Source organism: Takifugu flavidus, chromosome 6 (genome assembly GCF_003711565.1).
Source record: "Takifugu flavidus isolate HTHZ2018 chromosome 6, ASM371156v2, whole genome shotgun sequence".
Lineage (NCBI taxonomy): Eukaryota > Metazoa > Chordata > Actinopteri > Tetraodontiformes > Tetraodontidae > Takifugu > Takifugu flavidus.
The window spans coordinates 1844966-1865718 of NC_079525.1; the positions used below are offsets into that span (position 1 = coordinate 1844966).

Below are 20753 nucleotides of genomic sequence, written 5' to 3' on the forward strand. Positions count from 1 at the left end.
GCTACTTCCACAGGTTTATGAAAGTGAATTTCCTCATTTAAAAGTGACTTAGTATGAATTACTATTAATATCATCAATTAGTGCCTCAACTGGAGTGCAGGTTTGCACATTACTGTACATGTTGACTTCTTACACTTGATAGGCTACAAGTGGAGGAGCATGAGATTTTTACATTAATCTTGAGATTAGCCATGTTTACTTGCTTTAGAAAGCCGTTATGGGGCCAGATTGAAGTTGTTTTCCCCTTTGACATTTGTGATACCAGGAAAAAAATTCCAAAAAGTTACTTTCCCCAGAAGCTTACAATACATTTTCAGTGATGTTACTCTTGAAAATAGTGAGTGGCTCTTAAAAGAGCCGTTTTGGGTGGTTTGAGAACGCATTTACTTGGCTTTCTCAGTCTTCTTGGGCAGAAGAACAGCCTGGATGTTGGGCAACACGCCACCCTGAGCAATGGTCACTCCTCCCAGCAACTTGTTCAGCTCCTCGTCGTTGCGCACAGCCAGCTGAAGGTGGCGAGGGATGATACGAGTCTTCTTGTTGTCGCGGGCAGCGTTGCCAGCCAACTCCAAGATCTCAGCGGTCAGATACTCCAGCACTGCGGCCAGATAGACGGGAGCACCAGCACCGACGCGCTCGCCATAGTTGCCTTTGCGGAGCAGCCTGTGCACACGGCCCACTGGGAACTGCAGTCCAGCCCGAGAGGAGCGAGTCTTCGCCTTTGCTCTGGCTTTGCCGCCGGTTTTGCCACGTCCACTCATCTTCAATGCGTATTCAAAAGACTTCACAATCTAGAATGAGGCTTGTGCCGCCACACACCCGACTTATATGTCTACGAGCGTGTCCGACGAGTGTAGTTCCACCAACCAGGAAAGAGTCCCCCGCAAAGCCGGTGGGTCCGTAATTTGGCGGACTTTTTGAACAGCAGTAGCCTCCAATAAGCAGCCGACACCCGGGTAGTGGTCGCTCCCCCCGGGTGGTGCTGGAGCTGCAGAGGCTCATCTAACCAATCGCGAGTCCCAGTCTGAAGCAGCGTCATCGTTCCTCCAGCCGCTGTAGCGCTTTAAGAAGAGCGTCGGCGGCCAAAGTTGCAATTTCCTCGTGTCCCGCGTCTCAGCAGTACAGAGCAATGGCAAGAACTAAGCAGACCGCCCGTAAGTCCACCGGAGGTAAAGCTCCCAGAAAGCAGCTGGCCACCAAGGCCGCGCGTAAAAGCGCCCCGGCCACCGGCGGAGTGAAGAAGCCTCACCGTTACAGGCCCGGCACCGTCGCTCTGAGAGAGATCCGTCGTTACCAGAAATCCACCGAGCTGCTGATCCGCAAGCTGCCCTTCCAGCGCCTGGTGAGAGAGATCGCCCAGGACTTCAAGACCGACCTGCGCTTCCAGAGCTCGGCCGTCATGGCTCTGCAGGAGGCCAGCGAGGCTTATCTGGTGGGTCTGTTCGAAGACACCAACCTGTGCGCCATCCACGCCAAGAGGGTGACCATCATGCCTAAAGACATCCAGCTGGCCCGGCGTATCCGTGGAGAGAGAGCCTAAACTGTCTGCTCGCACACCAAAAAACAACAAAGGCTCTTTTAAGAGCCATATAAATTATTTAAAAAGGGGCTTGATTCTCATTAGGGAACAAAAGACTTAAATCTGCTTTTTGGATTCAAAAAGTAGTATACGTAATTCATCGTTTTCGATATTAGGGTATAAAATGATTTTAAAAAAAAACAACATGCAGAAAACCATGATCCAAGCCAGTATTCTCGTATAAGTGAGCATTCAGTCTCCTCAGAGCTCATGTAATACTGCATTGCTTTCAATGAGCTACTTCCACAGGTTTATGAAAGTGAATTTCCTCATTTAAAAGTGACTTGATAGTATGAATTACTATTAATATCAATTAGTGCCTCAACTGGAGTGCAGGTTTGCACATTACTGTACATGTTGACTTCTTACACTTAATAGGCTACAAGTGGAGGAGCATGAGATTTTTACAGTAATCTTGAGCTTAGCCATGTTTACTTGCTTTAGAAAGCCGTTATGGGGCCAGATTGAAGTTTTTTTCCCCTTTGACATTTGTGATACCAGGAAAAAAAATCCAAAAAGTTACTTTCCCCAGAAGCTTACAATACATTTTCAGTGATGTTACTCTTGAAAATAGTGAGTGGCTCTTAAAAGAGCCGTTTTGGGTGGTTTGAGAACGCATTTACTTGGCTTTCTCAGTCTTCTTGGGCAGAAGAACAGCCTGGATGTTGGGCAACACGCCACCCTGAGCAATGGTCACTCCTCCCAGCAACTTGTTCAGCTCCTCGTCGTTACGCACAGCCAGCTGCAGGTGGCGAGGGATGATACGAGTCTTCTTGTTGTCGCGGGCAGCGTTGCCAGCCAACTCCAGGATCTCAGCGGTCAGATACTCCAGCACTGCGGCCAAATAGACGGGAGCACCAGCACCGACGCGCTCGCCATAGTTGCCTTTGCGGAGCAGCCTGTGCACACGGCCCACTGGGAACTGCAGTCCAGCCCGAGAGGAGCGAGTCTTCGCCTTTGCTCTGGCTTTGCCGCCGGTTTTGCCACGTCCACTCATCTTCAATGCGTATTCAAAAGACTTCACAATCTAGAATGAGACTTGTGTCGCCACACACCCGACTTATATGTCTACGAGCGTGTCCGACGAGTGTAGTTCCACCAACCAGGAAAGAGTCCCCCGCAAAGCCGGTGGGTCCGTAATTTGGCGGACTTTTTGAACAGCAGTAGCCTCCAATAAGCAGCCGACACCCGGGTGGTGGTCGCTCCCCCCGGGCGGTGCTGGAGCTGCAGAGGCTCATCTAACCAATCGCGAGTCCCAGTCTGAAGCGGCGTCATCGCTCTTCCAGCCGCTGTACCGCTTTAAGAAGAGCGTCGGCGACCAAAGTTGCAATTTCCTCGTGTCCGCGTCTCAGCAGTACAGAGCAATGGCAAGAACTAAGCAGACCGCCCGTAAATCCACCGGAGGTAAAGCTCCCAGAAAGCAGCTGGCCACCAAGGCCGCGCGTAAAAGCGCCCCGGCCACCGGCGGAGTGAAGAAGCCTCACCGTTACAGGCCCGGCACCGTCGCTCTGAGAGAGATCCGTCGTTACCAGAAATCCACCGAGCTGCTGATCCGCAAGCTGCCCTTCCAGCGCCTGGTGAGAGAGATCGCCCAGGACTTCAAGACCGACCTGCGCTTCCAGAGCTCGGCCGTCATGGCTCTGCAGGAAGCCAGCGAGGCTTATCTGGTGGGTCTGTTCGAAGACACCAACCTGTGCGCCATCCACGCCAAGAGGGTGACCATCATGCCTAAAGACATCCAGCTGGCCCGGCGTATCCGTGGAGAGAGAGCTTAAACTGTCTGCTCGCACACCAAAAAACAACAAAGGCTCTTTTAAGAGCCATATAAATTATTTAAAAAGGGGCTTGATTCTCATTAGGGAACAAAAGACTTAAATCTGCTTTTTGGATTCAAAAAGTAGTATACGTAATTCATCGTTTTCGATATTAGGGTATAAAATGTTTTTAGAGGTTTCTAAAATGTCCTGAAGTATGGACAAGGTTGGTATTGCAGCTCAACTGTTGGACAAAGGAATTAAATGTTTTTCGTATTATACATGAAATCTTGCAGTATTGACTGCGAATCTTCAACATGCCTGAGTCACTAGACTCATTCACCACTAAACCACTTTAGAATTGCATAATTACATATCTTATTAACCACATTAAACTCTGACAGTTATTTAAACATGCTGCACCGAGATTCAATTATTTTCGTTCCTCAGTGGAGCAAAATTTGTAAGAGTAGTTACCAGGTAAATGTCAAATGCATAATCTTGACTAATAAAGCTTTCCAATTGTCTTACTTGTAAATTGATTTTTACAGAATGCAAGGCTTTCATTGTATTTTCTGTTGTCACAGCCCCAAGACTGTTGTTGCACTGCACGGCTCAGAAAATAAGTCTAGAATTAATCAGTGGATTTAGTTTACATAAATGATATGTACACATTAGGAGGTTAACTGAATTTGTAAATATAGTTTTTTATAGTTTAGTACTCAACCCCATGACACTCTACCAAATTTCATTAAATTCTGATGTTCCATTTCAAAATAAATCAGAGATTATGCATTACAGTGTACCGGATTTCAGATTAATATTTAATGTCATAGATTTTAATGACAATTGTAGTTATCAGGGTATGTAGTTTGAAAAACACTTTATTAAAAGCAATGGCATGCAGGTAAAAGGAGCAATATTTAAAAAATAAATTACCAGAAACTTGTGTGACCTTGTAAAGAAAACACTAAAATTGCAAAATGTAAACTTTAATACACAACAAAAACATATTTAACAAACTTTTAACATGGACAGAAAGTGATTTAAATGAAACATTAAAGTAATTGAAGGCATAAATACTCCTTTATATCAAACAGAAAGAGCTTACATACACAGGGCACATTTCCAGTTACTTGCCCTGACCTGTTGTAGTGATTTCTCATCCATTCCCAAACACTCCTCACTCCTTTCACATGAGTCACATTGGCTCTATGGAAATAGATCATACAGTAGGAGTCAATGTGCTCCCACAACAAATGTTGCCCAGTTTGTAACAGATAAAAAACACAATTAACAGAGGACTTGACAGTGAATACAAGGAGGGTTACTTTGTTAACGTATATCAGAATCTCAATTTTCTTTTATCTAACAAAAATATAGTTATGTCAGACTGCATGTGTGCCTTACACAATTACTTTTGTATCCTGAAATACCTTGTCTGCCTTTAGAACTGTTCTGCATGTGCATTTTTAAAATCAAATATTGAATTCTGTATTTATGAAAGCACAACTGGTTTACTGAAATAAAGATAGCTCCGAACAATTATAATACTTTGTTTCCTATTGCTTACTTTATGGAATTATTTTTCTAGGTGACCTGGTATCACTGCCACTTGTCTACTCAATTTATTTCTGTATGTAAAAAGAAAGAATGTTGTAACTGAAAGTGTATTATCATGTAACTATAGTAAAAAAAAAAGTCAGTCCATGCTGTCCTGCCTGATCTACCATCCACCTCTTTGCGTTCTATTATTTGGTTTTACAGTCACTCAGCCTACCATTGTGACCATGACTATGCAGCTAAAGCCATGTTGCTGCATTGGGTGAGTCAGGAACTCCCATTTTTTAAATTTACCCAGTCAAGTTTAGCATGGCAGATTATTCTCATTTTAACAGTCAATGTAAACATTTCATTAAAAAAAAAGCCTGCAAATGCTCTATTAAAGGACAGCAAGGTCTTGAGTTGAAGACATTTGATTTTACCAACTGTGACAAAAGTCTTTTACCCCCCCGCCCGCTCCTATTGTAATTCCAACAATTGTTTCAGATTTACTGAACGGAAGAGATTTAAAAGAACAGCTTCACTCTATGCTGTTTAACAAAGCATTTACCGTAATGCCTTGTGTGGAGAGCAGAAGGAATTTGAGCGTCTGCCGGCTTTACAGCTTCTGCCGTATTGTTGGGTGGCTTGACGCGTATTAGCCTTTTCATTCATTCAACATACTTTGTCCAGTTATTCGGATTTTGCTCCATAAATCGTTTGGGTGGCCCTTAAAAGGACCTTTGGGATTGATCAGAACAGATCCAGTTTAACCGCCGAAGCCGTAGAGAGTGCGTCCCTGTCTCTTCAGGGCGTACACCACATCCATGGCGGTCACAGTCTTCCTCTTGGCGTGCTCGGTGTAGGTGACGGCATCACGGATCACGTTCTCCAGGAACACCTTGAGGACTCCGCGGGTCTCCTCGTAGATCAGACCCGAGATACGCTTCACACCACCGCGGCGAGCCAGACGGCGGATAGCGGGCTTGGTGATTCCCTGGATGTTATCACGGAGAACCTTACGGTGCCGCTTGGCGCCTCCTTTCCCCAGTCCTTTGCCTCCTTTGCCTCTTCCGCTCATGTTTACTGTTCAGCTGAATTGAGTACAACTACGAACCGTGTCAAGGACTTCACACATTTAAAGAGTGTCTGAGGACGTATTGGAGAGCACCTCAGTCTGTTCCTCCTGCTTCTTCGATTCTCTTCACGCTTCGTTTGTATGGCTCGTTTGCGCCTTCTACCGTTTAGACCTAAGAAATGTGTTACACGTGGCAACACAAGATGTCTGCTGAAGCTCAGCATTTGAATCGATCTTTGTACACATCTGCGTAGTGATGATTAGAATGTGCCTGAATAACGAGATAATCACAAGTTTAAGTACTGGGTATTAAAATAGTTCTCCAAACATATTGATTTCATTTATTCGATTTTATTCGATTTAATTTGTCACATTTTGTTGAAGGGTCCATAGAAAAATGTTAAGACCGAATAAGTCTTTTATGCTCATTTTAAAATCACAATATAGAAATATTACACAAAGCAGAAAAACACAAAAACACTCGGGCATATAGGCATTCCCTTCAATGTTTTTCTCAATGAGCTGCTAGTTGGACTAACAAGAGCTTCTATGCTACAATTACTTAAACTGTCAATGCGACAAATACATTTGTACATTGAATTTCTCAGGAGTGCCTTTAAAAAGTAACTGGCACTAAACCACCTAGGTATTAGCATTAACTACTTCATAGAATCATTCAGGATAACTGAAAGTGTCTGTAAGTTACCTTTACCATGAATAAGCAGTACACTTAGGTGAACAAAAGGCTTTAAACGAGCATTCAAAAAAGAACATACTGAACTTGCAATGTAACATGCTAGCCAGGGCATATAGTTTGCTGTGTTGACCGTTAATAATCACTTAGGTCATCTCTGACCAATATACTTTACTGCTTTACATATACTTTTACTCAGATGCGATACAGGGAAAGTCATTTTGTCCTGCCCCTTCTTCCAAGACATGACTCTTTTTTGCAATACATTTTAAGTCATATTCAAAACCATATTTGCTATATATATTATATATTTAAGCCAGCGTTACAAAAGCATTAGAGGCATCTAGAAAAAACAGAAATGCAGTCAAATTCTTACTCACCTATTTTGCAACCATTTCCTGGAGAATAAATATACATATATTGGTGCCATCTTTCCTTTTAAAGCCAAACTGATTGTCCTGTTTAAGTAGAAATGTGTCAAGGATCAAATTGCAGACTTTCTGGCTACCATACTCCAGATATTCTGCATAAATATAAGCCTTGTTATTATCTTTCATTGAGATTGCATTTAAATGTATTAGGTCTAATTACAATATTCTAATTTGGTACAATGTTTTTTAGCACAAGTGCTTCACTCTTAAAACAGTTTAACATTTATTGATGATGCTCACGCCATTTCTCAACTATTTCATCTGTTCCAGACAAACCTTAGAGATGTTTAACAGTTTTTTAACACTTTGACCTTCAAGTCATAATAAAAAAATTGTGCTGCATTTATTTTGCAATTATTGTGCTCTTGTCTAGAACTACCCTACCATTCTTGTCAAAGCTTCAGACTGTTTACTCAGTGTACTTTAACAGCTAAATTTGACCTTTTCCTATGTCTGATGATATGCTTGATTTCAGACGAACACATTTTGTGGATTCTTTCAGTTAATTTTCTGACTGAATTTGTGTCCTGTGTCTCAGTATGGTTCCTAGCCTGTGGACCTTGGTTACTCAAGTGCATTGGGGTTGAATTGCCCTATGCCCAATAAACTAGATGCAGCTGCAAAAGTTTGTGTCTCACTTCCTGTAGATGCTCGAATTTCCGTCACTATTAAAAGATTATCAAATAGAATTTGTGACCAACCTTGAGTGAGCTCTCCAATCTCTGTCAAGGCCCTCTACCTGACCTCATGACCTTTGGAGCATAACTTCCTACAAGTTATTTACTACACCAGTTCTGAAGAAGCGCCCACAGTGACTACAAGCCTGTCACACCGATTCCAATTATGAAGTGTTTGAGTGACAATGACAGTTGCCATTCATCACTGCGCGTCTCCCACCTTAAAATTATTCAAGATGGTTCTTGTCAGGCCGACAAAGTCACCTACCTACCATTTTAAACTTGGATGACACCCAACCAACTGGGACTGGTTCCAAGAGTTTTAATGGATTTCAGACAGTGTCAGGCCAGAGACAGGTATAAAAAAGGATTTAAGAGCACTTCCTTTCCTGCCAGTATCAAACTTAACAGCATGCGTGGATTACACAACATTTGGCATGACAACCAGTTTAAGCAATCAGTCTGCTTTATTTCACTAGCTGAAGTCATTTGCGTCACACACGCGTTTCCAATGATACATACAGTCATTGCAACAACTGCAGTGGTTCCAGTTCCCTGAAAGTGAAATTGAAAGTCAGGTACTTGTCAGGTTAAAACAGACCCATTCATGACATGGATTTCTTTAGGATGGAAAAATGCACAAAACAGGACTTTACTGAAACAACCCATTCCTGAGAGTATAAACCAAATTATATTTAGATTTCAGTGAATACGAGCTCTGAAGAGGATGTGGTGGCTCTTAGAAGAGCCGTTGGTTTGGGACTTTTGACAAGACGTCTACTTGGAGCTGGTGTACTTGGTCACGGCCTTGGTGCCCTCAGACACGGCGTGCTTGGCCAGCTCCCCGGGCAGCAGCAGCCTCACGGCGGTCTGGATCTCCCTGGACGTGATGGTGGACCTCTTGTTGTAATGAGCCAGACGAGAGGCCTCGGAAGCGATGCGCTCGAAGATGTCGTTGACGAACGAGTTCATGATGCTCATGGCCTTGGACGAGATGCCGGTGTCGGGGTGCACCTGCTTCAGCACCTTGTACACGTAGATGGCGTAGCTCTCCTTCCTGGTCTTCCTCTTCTTCTTTCCTCCCTTAGCGGCCGTCTTGGTCACGGCTTTCTTGGAGCCCTTCTTGGGCGCGGACGCTTTCGTTTGTTCAGGCATTTTCCTCCCGTTGCTCTAGAGCTCTGTAGTAGCACTGCCAGAGGTGGTCTCCTTTTATACAGGCTTCATGGAAATAGGACTGTGTGATCTCGCTCTTCTGATTGGTCGGCAGCTCACTCCCCGCACAATAGGAATGCGTGAAGTGGTCAATTGGCGCAATCGCAGTTTACGTTGCCGTGCATTGCCGGTCCGGCACCAACATTATCACCTACAATTTTTATTTAAAAATAGGCGAAAATTGCCAAGAAAGTGCATTGTTATAATAACAGGAGCCTGATAGCAGGCAGAGTGAGACCTGAGGAGTGGGGGAACAAAAGAAAAAAAGTCAATTGTAACTGCTCATCATAGCCTTGGGTCGTTGAGACAAGTACAAGCAGAAAACGGGTTTGTTAGTGGCCGTTAGAAACACTCACGAGTGGAACAATTCGATATCGAGCTAACAGTTTTACCTGCTGAAGCGCTTTAGTTTAATATTTGAAAGCAAATCTATTCATATTCCTGATAGTGATGGGCAAATGATACCGAGGGTTCGGAGCTTGTGTCGCTCTTCCTGAAGCGGGGTGATTTGAAACGCCAGTGTCACGTGACCTGTTTCGCTTCGCGCTTCTTTGAAGTCTTGAATGTGTATTAGAGTAAGGAGGATAATATCTGCATATTTTATTGTAATGACAATATAATCATTTGGTATGAATGAACAAAACACCTGGATGAGCGCAATGAACTTTTATTGGTGTCATGGGATAGAAACAGCGCTTCAGAGGTTGCTATGGCTTCCGTTGTCCACCAGATGCCGTCATTGAAGTCCCGAAGCGTTGAATCTTTTTCGACGGTTGCTCGGAAAGTCCCAGTGCGTCATGAGGCGTCACTTGCGCGCCATAAATTCTTGAAAAATAAAAATCATGTCGGTACGATATTTTACTGTTAAAACCTTTATTCATGCGTTTCAAACAGACACGGATGTAGCTCTTTGGGATATGTGGGTGGCCCTTAAAAGGACCTTTGGGTTGAGTCAGAACAAATGGCGTTTATCCTCCGAAGCCGTAGAGAGTGCGTCCCTGTCTCTTCAGGGCGTACACCACATCCATGGCGGTCACAGTCTTCCTCTTGGCGTGCTCGGTGTAGGTGACGGCATCACGGATCACGTTCTCCAGGAACACCTTGAGGACTCCGCGGGTCTCCTCGTAGATCAGACCCGAGATACGCTTCACACCACCGCGGCGAGCCAGACGGCGGATAGCGGGCTTGGTGATTCCCTGGATGTTATCACGGAGAACCTTACGGTGCCGCTTGGCGCCTCCTTTCCCCAGGCCTTTGCCTCCTTTGCCTCTTCCACTCATTGTTATTCAGGTTCCTCGTACAGACGCAAAATGGGCTTTTCCCGCCGCTCATCAAGTATTTATAGGGCCTTTCTGCGGACGTGTTAGAGGCCATGGGAGGAGTCTTCGTTTGCCACTGCATCTTATTGGTGGGTCTCTTCAGCGCTGTAGTACATCATTTTCCCTCACTTTTGGTTTTATGAAAATAACGGTTGGCTGCTTGATAAACGTGTGATAAAATATAACTGCGTGATATTTATTCAAATTTACTACTAGTTGGCCATCCACACTGCAAATGTTCCCTCCATTGCTGAGTGTGAGTTGGAAACAGCCATGATCCACTGTTGCATTAGTACAAGAAAACTAGATCCCATTTCTTTTCATTTTTATCCTTTCGCAATATCAGAGGAGGTAAATTACTTTTTTGGGTGGGGGGGTTATATTTCATCTTTAGGAACTTTGCTGATGAACAAGTGTACAGGAAAGACCACCAAACATTTCAGGGAATCACTTAACATGTAAAATGAATCACAGTGCAAATGTAAGCAGAATAAAAATATACATTTCATTCAAGTATGAAAGTTCAAACAGATTGTAATGTTTTTTATTTAGTGCTGAGTATTTCTGTTTGTCATTTATAAGTTCATCAAATACAAGAGGCTGCCGGAAACAGAAGAATCAAGTCATTTTATTTGTAAAATTCAGATTGAAACAGAAGAATCAAGTCATTTTTTTTGTAAAATTCAGATTGAAACAGAAGAATCAAGTCATTTTATTTGTAAAATTCAGATTGAACCCGAACGTGTGTCACAATGCTGACAAACATTTAAATTACTGATGAAAAAAATATGCTTTAAGATGTCTTCTTACAGTCTTAGAAACTACCAATAAGTAAACCATTTTACGCACCAACATTCAGACCGCAGCAGTGTGATCATAAACAGAGAGCTCTTGATTTTCTAGTATAACTGAATTGATTAGAGAGTAGATTTGCCACACGTCTCAGTGGCAATTAGCAAAATCAACATTTGGCTTTTTTCCCATAGCTGTCCACCAACTCAGGCGCAATGCTCTCGTCCTCTTCCACGTTCTCCATCATGGTATTACCGACCAGCTCGAAAATGTCCTCAGCCTTGACCCCCATGGGCTCTGCCACCTTCACTGTCAACATGTCTGCAGTCAGAACAGTTCCTTTCGGGATCTTGGTTTTGGCCACCACAGACTTGCCGAGCTGGTTTGAAAAGAACAAGAATCCAAAAGCATATATTTTTAAACAACACAATTTTGACCATGTGTTTTAAAAGCCACATTTAACCACAATTTGTATGTCACCTTATCATGGCATGGCTTCTCACAAGGCAACATCCTCTTGACGCCACTCCCCAGTGCCCTCTCTACCAGTCGAATGGAGCGAACCAGCTCGGCTAGCTCAGGTGGCTCCAGGGAGGCTGCATGGTCACTTCCTTTCCATGTCTTGTCCAGGGTCACATGACGCTCGACGATCTTTGCTCCAAGAGCCACAGCTGCTACTGTAATACTGACGCCTGACTCATGGCCAGAATACCCAATAGGGATATCGGGAAACTCCTTCTGGTATTCCTGTTTTTAGTGAACAAACAAAACAACTCTTGAATTCACTGGTTTCCCATGTCAGCTGATTTAAACTTGTCTTTAACCATATTCTGGGGTAATTAATGGCTTTGTGGACAGATGTTCAGTTTCCCACCGTTATCACTCTCAGGTTGACGTCTTCAGCTTCTAGGGGATAGGCACTGGTGCACTGCAGTATGGCAAATTTCGGATTGTGCTCCTTCACTGTTTTGTAGACTCGACGCATTGTCTCCATAGACTGCATCCCGCTAGACACCACCATGGGACGTCCTGAGACAGACAACAGCCTTGTAAATAAACTCAAAATACAATATTCCTGATGATGAAACAAAGCAGAATGAAACGGTTCAAAGTTTTTGGTCTATAACTGCTGCAGCTCCCAAAATATATCGAAAATACATACCGTGCGCCTTATGGTCGCAAAAATATGGGAATCCTACCTTTCTTGGCAGTCTTTTCCAGATAGGGAAAGTTGTTGGTATCTCCAGAACCAACTTTGAAAAAAGGCACATTGAGTTCATGAAGAAATTCTACTGCCATCTGAAGTCGGAAAATAAAATAAAAGGTAAAATGAATTAAAAGTTGTTCGTTATGGTTTCCTCGCAAATAAAACAAGGTTGTAGTGTTCAGATGTAACAAAGTCTTTCCTACCTCATCCATCCCAGAGGCAGTGAAGAAGATCCCCACCTCTTGTGCATATTTTTGCAGCTGTTTATACTGTTCATGAGTAAACTCGAGATGATGCTTGTGTTCACCATACGTTTTCCCCCAAGAGTGTTTGGAAGTGTACGGTCTCTCCAAAGCTCGTTTGTTAAACTTGTACTTCAGTTCACTTTTCTGGAATTTGGCACAATCGGCACCACAATCCTGTGAAGGTAGATACGGCGCAAGTGTTAATATTAAAGACAGAAAACCTGAAAAACACTGAAAGTTTTTTTTTTTTTTTGTAGCTTCTGCTCCACATGAAATCCTATTTAGAGAGATACGATCTTGGGAATCAAGATTGGGAATTTGTCACAAAACAAAAAACATTCTCAAAAATTGTTATCTTTATTAATGACGGTTAAAATCATGTTAGCAGTAGCTGTCTTACATGAACAATTACTCTCAAGTCTCTCACATTCGGAGTCTGACACATGCACTCACACATGCACTACAATCTTTTTACACTGTCATCCGTTACACCTGGTGTTTCTCACGCAATACAATGTATTACCGGTATTTATCCCCTCTGGGCATCGCGGAGCTCAACCGGAGCTTGACACACCCCAGTCCAAAAGATCAACATCAACCAATAAAAAAATAACATACCGCTTCATATCAGCCAATTAGAAAATACATACCATGCACAAAGAATATTACGTTACGACGTTAATCACGACACCATGAATGAAATGTTGAGGAATATCTGCTTAGTAAAACTAAGTTACAACGTTGACTAAAATAGTATCAATGTGGAGTAGATCCGTTACCTTTGCCATTTTGATCATTTTCTTGGCGATTTCAATGTCTCCTTGGTGATTTTGTCCAATTTCAGCGATAATGAAACACGGATGGTTTCCTCCCACCACACGACCAGGACACAGTTCAAACTCTAACGGCATTTTGTTCTTGAAAAAGCAAAGAAAATAAAGCCAATCGGAGGAATTTTGCTAAATAACGGAACGATAGCAGCGCAGCCTCTCTTTAGACGCCGAGTGGAACTAATAGACTGACGTACGCCCAAGCCTTTCAAGAACTTCCGGGTTATAGTTCAGTCTAACAGTCGCATTTCCGTTAAGATAATAAAAGCATCATTGAACTGAAAGCATGCGTGTACACGTAAGACTAAAATGCTCTCCAGTCAGTGGATTGAAATGCAGTATTGGAGGATAAAAGGCCAATAAGGAAGATAGTCTTGATTAAAAAAAAAAAAAAAAAAACCAAATGTAAATATATGATTTAACCAGTTTGTTGTAATTATGACTCATCAAAATAATTTTTAACCACACGGTTAACCAACCATACATAAGGTCAGGGACAGAAGTACAAACCTTAGTAACATTATTTCTTTTAAAGAGAAATATTCAGCCATTCCCAAATCTTCACTATTGCATAAGATCTACAGCTACAACACAAATTTTAGATATATTCTAATTATATTCTATATAGAGTATGTTCTATATTCTAATTCTAATTATTCTAATGATATAATTACTATATTTAGATATATTCACACAAACACAATTGCCTCACCCAAGTAAGGCGTTAGAAGACACCAAGGTTTTTAAACTCAGCAGTGGTTTGGGGCACAACTATTAAATACAGAAACAGAGCGAGAATAAAAACATTTCCATTAACTAATAGAAAATGAGGTGTGTATCAAAAACTCGATCCTGTCCTTGAGTCCATGTATCATATTTAAAGTATTTACACTGGAGCTAATGTGATAGGCCGTCACGTAGCCCAGGTATTTTGAATAAAGTAGTAAATTAATTTAAAACACCGACTCAGTGCACAGGGTTTTAAGCCTCAGTTCCAGCTAATACGAGTGAGTGTAAAGTGAAGACAAGACGACAGTTTCACTTTTTTTACTGATAACGAAATCAACCAGACAATGAACACTCAAGGTCAAGCAACAGCTGGCCAATATCTACTCTTGTAAACTGCCTAATTTCAGTGACATAGTTTTTATATACTGTATTTATATATAGGCTTCTGTATATGTACATAGGTACACGTATAGTGTACATACACACCGTTGAGATTTAAAAACACACAAACTGGTCACATTTACTGCAATGACTGGACGTTGTTCTTTTCCTGACCGGAGAGATTTCGGAAAAAGGGAAATGCATAGATTGAAATAACATCACATACCACAAGCGGGCTCTACACACACTTCAAAGTACACAGACTAATTAGTTTTATGCTATTTGGTCCTCAAAAACAAAAAAAACATACTGAAAAGAGAATACAGCATAATGGGAATGGTGTTGACTGCTGTAGGCTCAAATATTCCATCCTTCCCTTTGGTGTCACCGCTCTCTAGACAAGTGTCCAACTTTCCACAGGACGAGACCTGCTCTTAAATGGACAGAAGGAAACACTGGAAGATGGAATGCTAAGACCTGTGAGTGAAAACCATTCAAAGGCAGAACATTTTGAGCTGGTGCTTCAGGGTTTTTATTTTTTTTTCCTTTGGAGGACTCAGGTGAAGGTGGGACCACGACCTTCCACTGCACTGCAAGATTAATAGAGAAGCAGAGAAGGGGCAGAAGTCCACTTCTCTTCAGTATTCAGCCTATGGTGGGAGACGAGTAGATGGGTTGGATATTGAGTAGTGACAGAGGGATGATATAGTATGAAACCCCGAGCGGATCGGCCCGTCTAACGGACCAGCGGGGACTGTTTGAGGGAGATCAGGACGGAGCGCATGCGAGACACGTCTTTGGCCTGCTTGCTGGACTTTGGGTTGAAGTCGCAGAGCCGAGCCACCCGCTCCCACTCTGTGCCGGGGTTGTTGTCATCCAGATCTGAAATCATGGCCTCCTCTGCTGCCCTGCACGCAACAGAGAGGACACAGCGAAAGGAACAATCAGTGGATGAAGAGGCAAAATGTAGTGGTACACGGAACCCCCCCCCCAGAGAAAGCCCTTCGCTTAACACATCAGAAAACTCAGACTTTGGGTGAATTTAGAATCACTTCAAATTAATATAGATCATTTATGAATGCAGTAAAATATTTGATGCTTTTGTTTTTTTGGTTCAGTAGACTCATGCTTGGGGTAGAGACATCCGATAATGCCCACAAAGAGGGAGAGGTGCCTGCAATAGTCCTGCAATCTGCTTTAGACTTAATAAATCTGCTTTAAAAAAATATGCAATTGAGAGAATTGTAAAGAAAACTATGCAACATCCAGGAGTGAGTCTTTTCTGGTCCTACACACCGTTTAACTTGCCCCAGGATTGCATGTGTAGCAGGCTACTCATAGATTTGTAGAAAAAGATCTAGTTCTTCTTATAGTTGCGTGCTCACAGTCACCAAACAACACATTTGTGTCAGACTTCCCACATAAAGTTGACACAAATAACATAAAAGGAAATAAAGGAGAACTGAGGTGTGACTCTTACGAGACATTTTGAGATGCAAACTACCCGTTAGGGTTGAACTAAATCCCGCCCACAAACTCGTACTTCCACTGCCATGCTCTTTTTCTAGTTACACACAGATATTTGTATGGTTTCATCCCACCCTGCAAGCAAAAACCCCAGCAGCTACTGTATGAACATCACATTACACAAAGCAAAATGGAAATGGGAAGCCAATGAACATTCACTGTCACAACCAAGAGCAGAACACGGGGAGGAAAACGACACCACGAGAACACCGACTTAAACGTTTAGGCAGTGGATTTAACCGTTGGGATGGGGACACATTACATGACGTAAACACACGGAAAGAGGAGTGCATTTACCCCCCTGTAAAGAGTTTTAAAAAAGCATTATGGAAAGTCTGGGTTTTGTATGTTTACTTAACTGGTCTAGGCGGTAGCAAGGATGGTTAATGTGTGTGCTTTAAGGTGCATAGAAAAAGAAAAACAGGGAGAAACAGTTTCACAAGTCAGAATTTAGAAGAGAGAGGGAGTAAAATGAAAGACAACAAAAATGAGCTGAATGCAGATGTTGAAAGCTGGCATGCAAAGAGCTTTTTTTTCTTTGTATCAATAACCTTCAACTAAGCGGCAGGTTCGCTGTGCAGCCTTTGGCCTTGAGTGGGAAACACACCGTCTACAAATGATCTCCACACTTTTCTTACCTCCTGAAAATGTCCATAAATGTCCACCATTTGCACCCACACCACCAACTGGAGCTCCACGAAGAACGGCCAAATCAGACAACTTTAAGGTGTTGATTTGGTTTTTTTTAAATATATGTACAAAGGAAGGACATCACCACGCAGATTAGATTTTCACTGAGACTTGATAGGAAAACCAAAGGCTGCACAGGTTAAACGACTGGAATCACATCGTCCTGAAGACCAGCCTGGAGCAGCTGATGCTCGAAAAGAGCATCACCACTGTTTAGTTTGAAGCAGTTGTGGCTTCCATGATGTCACACGTGGCATCCTCAAAAATCATTAATATACATTTAACATCACTTTAGAAACTGGGAACCTGTTTCAACTAGAGAAACAAGGTGTATCTTAGTTTATTTATATCATTTTAATATCAAGGAAACCTCAACGTCCACGTGGGGACAAACACAGCTGCTTCAAACAAATAATCCTGACTGAATTAATGGTATTTGGCTTAATTTGAAGGGAAAAAAACACAAACATTGAAACAAGTCAAACCAGATTCATTGGATAAACTCTTAACAAAAACAAAGAAAGAGGAAATACGTGTTTGCAAAACCTTTTTTGCCGAAATGATTGTGGAAGAGAGAAACGTAGGTAAAGGAACAATGGAAGACTCAAGACTTGTCTTATGGAAGGTCATTCCCTGAGATATCCTGAGATCCAGACAATAATGACATGCAGGGCAAGGGGGCGAATAAAGCGTTCTCAGAACACAACACAAATGATCAAAAAGAAATGATGAAACACTAAAGGATACGGTAACTTTTGTTATTTACCTTCGTTGATCCAGATTACTCATATTTATTTGTGTACACATGCTTCTGTGTATTTTCTGTCAAGCTAAATCTCGTTGTGTTGTATAGTGACGATTAAGATTTTCTTTTCAACTGTGTGTTTCACAACAAGGTCCAAATGTGGCTTTAAAAAATGAACTCTTCTGCATCTAAAAGGAATAAAGGAGAAATGTATGACAGGCTAGCGGGTTCAGACACAAAACCTTATGGCTTCATGACCCCTACCACAGGAAGGGCAACTTTCCTGTTTGTAAAACCTGAAAGAAGTAATAAAAAAAGTTGCCATATCCCTTTAAAAATAAAATCTAAGATGGCTCAAAGAACATGACAACAGGGGAAGGAAACTATGTCAAAGACTTAATGGTTGGGAACAAATGACAGCGGAGAAAACAAAAACAAAGGAAGACGAAGGGGGGAGGATGTTAGTTGGAGCAACATACACATAACCAATGAGTTCAGAGAAGGGCTGCTTGTAGAAGTCTTCATCCAGCACCCTGGACAAACGTCCGCCCCACGGACAGAGCAGCGAGAAGGCAGGAAAGAAGAGAGACAGCCGTAAAAGGGATGGAAACACAAGCACAACAGGTTAACACTCAACCAGGCCTCCATTTTCAAACGCAACATCCGGATTCAAAGGGTCAGAGAAGCTAACGTCGAATCTCCTGGTGACTTTTACATATTTAAGACAATTAATGTCTGTTCAGGTTCTGTTTCATTTTAATCAGTTTACATTAAGCAACCTAACGATCGCTGTCGAAAAGAGTAACGTGTCTTGGACAGAAAATCAATGTGAAAGGAATCATATCCCAAACGCACCGTTAAGAAGTGAGTTGTGGCTGCAGCTAATGTATTAATAACGGCGTTTAGAGTGATTAGTGAAGGAAAGTGACACAGAAATGTAACGTGATGAGCTCTCATGTGACTGTTGGGGGATAAAACCCAACTCTCAGTCACATGACCACTAAATGTGAAGCACTAAATGATTAGACATCAACAGTTCAAAACATTTTTGAAGGCTCATCGAAAGATCAAAAATTAATGCACATATCAATCGATTGGCTCCCTTGTTCCCGTTTTTGACCGTCCCAACACTAAAGGTCAGCAAAACCAGTACCTGTTATTGGTTTTGGTCTTCTCCAGCTGCTCGTTCTGCCTGGCATTCCACTCTTCAAGCTCCACCTTGGCCTTCTCCTTCCACTCCGCTTCCTGCTTGCGAGAATTCTTATCTGACAGGAGTAGAGGGAGGTGTGCTCAAGAGTTGGGTAGGGAAACGCCAGAGGAAGGTACAATCAGAAAAATAAGGAATTGTGATGTGTTCTGTATTACCTAGCACCTCCAGCCTATCTAGTTGCTCCTCCCTCCACTTGCGTAGGCTTTCAGGCTCAGCTTGAAGCCGGTCTGCATTGGAGATAGCGGCATAGGCGTCCGACGGACCATTACTTTCCTGGAATAAAACGAAAACAATAAAAGGTAACAGGCACCACCATTAACAGTTTCTGTGAATCAGGCTGCTTTTTCAACAGAGATAAAGCTACACTGGCTAAAACTCCACCATGATTCAACAAAAGCGCCACATTTCTGAGTTTTTACTTGGAAGCATTCATTTAATCAGTCTTGAGTCTTAACATTTCAAATTAAAGGTCCTGTCATTGCAAAATAAAGCCATTTTGCAATGGCAGGACAGGAAAAGGAAGCTGGCAAGAGTTTACTCAGCTATTCAGACCTCAGACCATTTTTGACTATCGTGTATTGAAAATGTAGATGCATTCTTTCGAGGATTTCAGGATGCAGGATTTATTATTAGGATTCTGGTCATTGATATTGCAACGACATAGTTACCAAATGCTTAAATTATTGAAAATATTAGAGATTGGGCTTGGTTCTGGAAAGGTCCCCTTTTCCGTGTTTTATTTAAACAGATGCAAAGAGGAGAAATGAACAAAACATGAAGACCAAAATGAGACCATGTTGGGAAAATTACCCCGTGAAAATCTCCATTGACGGCACCACCTAGAAAAAGACAGTTAAAAAAAAAGGAATCAGAATTTGAAAGGATCGAGTAGTCCAAAAAGAATAAATTACACAAGAAACAATGCACATTATAACACATTGCATCATTGCCAACCCTCGCCATTTACGACAAAGAATGCACATGTCAGCAGCTCTGGCAGATTACTATTGCAAAACCACATCCAAGCTGCGGCTTCAAGGAAACGAGGCAGTTATGGTCGGTCGAAGGTCGCTGGAGATCCATGGATTTCCTCTTGCGGTTGTCACTTTAAATGCAAACACGTTGAATATGTCGCATTCCCAACCCCGGTGCAACCTAATGAATGAGGCGGCTGATGTTATCGGGCCGCTTCACCCATTGAAACGAACCTTAACGCGGGCGAGAGGCTCCATAAACACCTAAATATGTCATTATACTTCGGTTTCATTCTCCATTTTGTCTTTACTGACTACACAGGATCGTGTTGCCTTTAGCTGGCTAATGTATTGATGATAGCTACACAGGCGTAGCTAACGTTAGCAAGCCGGCTAAAGGCGTCAAGCTTGGGCACATACTGGCTCAAATGTGGACAATGTAAACGATCGATAGGACCGATTCGGATTACAAGTGTAAACGTGGAATTGGCGTTGTGGTAGACTGCACCCACCGTTGGAGTCGGTCAGCGACGAGGGGACGTCTCCGCTGTCCAGGATGCTGAAGCCTTCGTCGTTTTCAATCCCGGCGATTTCGCTTTCTTGCTGAGCCAAAAAGGCAGCGGCGGGATCTTCTTCCACGCCGACACCGTTCCCGGTGGCGGGCGCGTTCAGCATGTCAAAATCGTCCATTGTTGTAATAGTTGCGTGGAGATGAACGCGGTGAACGCCGGACAGGTGCTGCGGTTGACCGATTTCGATTATCTCAACGGGAAGAAGGACAACGAAAATATGCCGAGAGCCGTCGAAAACGGAAAAGGTCGACGGACCAATCAGAGGCCAAGTACGCTGATTGACGTGAGCGAGGACCAATTGGAAAAAGGCTTTAGCAGCAGCTGACCAATCAGATGCTTAAGTCTCCTGGTGTACGGGTCCCATGACCTGCTACGTGACGTCTGAGCTGTGATCCGCAGTTAGTGCGAGATTCGGCTGTGAAAAAGCGCGATATTTGGTCATTTTTTTATTTAAATGGGACACTAAGATGAACTTTTAACATTAAATTATTAATTACTTTAGTTTTTCTCTGCTCACCGTCAATCCCCTGACATTGGATTCATGCATCGTGACTAAGTATAACGT

General features: G+C 42.6%; 7 protein-coding genes across 9 annotated transcripts; 1 reads left to right on the top strand and 6 right to left on the bottom strand.

Annotated features, from left to right (window-relative positions):
- Nucleotides 1-307: 307 nt before the first annotated feature.
- Nucleotides 308-1132, bottom strand: LOC130527950 (histone H2A-like). The gene has a single exon (XM_057036799.1). The coding sequence runs from the start codon at nt 759-761 to the stop codon at nt 384-386; it is 378 nt and encodes a 125-aa protein (XP_056892779.1). The 5' UTR covers nt 762-1132; the 3' UTR covers nt 308-383.
- Nucleotides 1084-3860, top strand: LOC130526762 (uncharacterized). The gene is made up of 3 exons (XM_057034666.1): nt 1084-1534; nt 2229-2397; nt 2741-3860. Exons 1-3 carry the CDS (start codon nt 1130-1132, stop codon nt 3352-3354), a joined length of 1188 nt encoding a protein of 395 aa, XP_056890646.1. The 5' UTR covers nt 1084-1129; the 3' UTR covers nt 3355-3860.
- LOC130527951 (histone H2A-like) lies at nt 2173-2741 on the bottom strand. The gene has a single exon (XM_057036800.1). It carries the CDS (start codon nt 2574-2576, stop codon nt 2199-2201), a length of 378 nt encoding a protein of 125 aa, XP_056892780.1. The 5' UTR covers nt 2577-2741; the 3' UTR covers nt 2173-2198.
- A 280-nt stretch (nt 3861-4140) lies between the features above and the next one.
- On the bottom strand, nt 4141-10295 carry zgc:163040 (uncharacterized protein LOC100038789 homolog). The gene is given in 3 exon segments (XM_057034667.1): nt 4141-6014; nt 8537-8874; nt 9939-10295. Coding segments are annotated over 3 exon segments (1017 nt in total). The 5' UTR covers nt 10248-10295; the 3' UTR covers nt 4141-5644.
- On the bottom strand, nt 8063-8948 carry LOC130527948 (histone H2B 1/2-like). The gene has a single exon (XM_057036797.1). It carries the CDS (start codon nt 8908-8910, stop codon nt 8533-8535), a length of 378 nt encoding a protein of 125 aa, XP_056892777.1. The 5' UTR covers nt 8911-8948; the 3' UTR covers nt 8063-8532.
- A 592-nt stretch (nt 10296-10887) lies between the features above and the next one.
- On the bottom strand, nt 10888-13568 carry nansa (N-acetylneuraminic acid synthase a). The gene is made up of 6 exons (XM_057036784.1): nt 13310-13568; nt 12489-12704; nt 12278-12377; nt 11953-12107; nt 11559-11825; nt 10888-11457 (listed from the first exon to the last, which is right to left on the bottom strand). The coding sequence occupies exons 1-6, from the start codon at nt 13439-13441 to the stop codon at nt 11248-11250; spliced, it is 1080 nt and encodes a 359-aa protein (XP_056892764.1). The 5' UTR covers nt 13442-13568; the 3' UTR covers nt 10888-11247.
- Nucleotides 13569-14986: 1418 nt separating this feature from the next.
- Nucleotides 14987-20429, bottom strand: clta (clathrin, light chain A). 3 transcript variants are annotated; one of them, XM_057036786.1, is made up of 7 exons: nt 20129-20429; nt 19453-19481; nt 18798-18915; nt 18586-18697; nt 17912-17965; nt 16357-16392; nt 14987-15378 (listed from the first exon to the last, which is right to left on the bottom strand). In XM_057036786.1, the coding sequence occupies exons 1-7, from the start codon at nt 20304-20306 to the stop codon at nt 15207-15209; spliced, it is 699 nt and encodes a 232-aa protein (XP_056892766.1). In that variant the 5' UTR covers nt 20307-20429; the 3' UTR covers nt 14987-15206. The 3 variants fall into 3 exon arrangements, with proteins under 3 accessions (XP_056892766.1, XP_056892767.1, XP_056892768.1); XM_057036787.1 differs by lacking the exon at nt 16357-16392; XM_057036788.1 differs by lacking the exons at nt 16357-16392; nt 17912-17965 and having other exon boundaries at nt 20129-20428.
- Nucleotides 20430-20753: the final 324 nt, after the last annotated feature.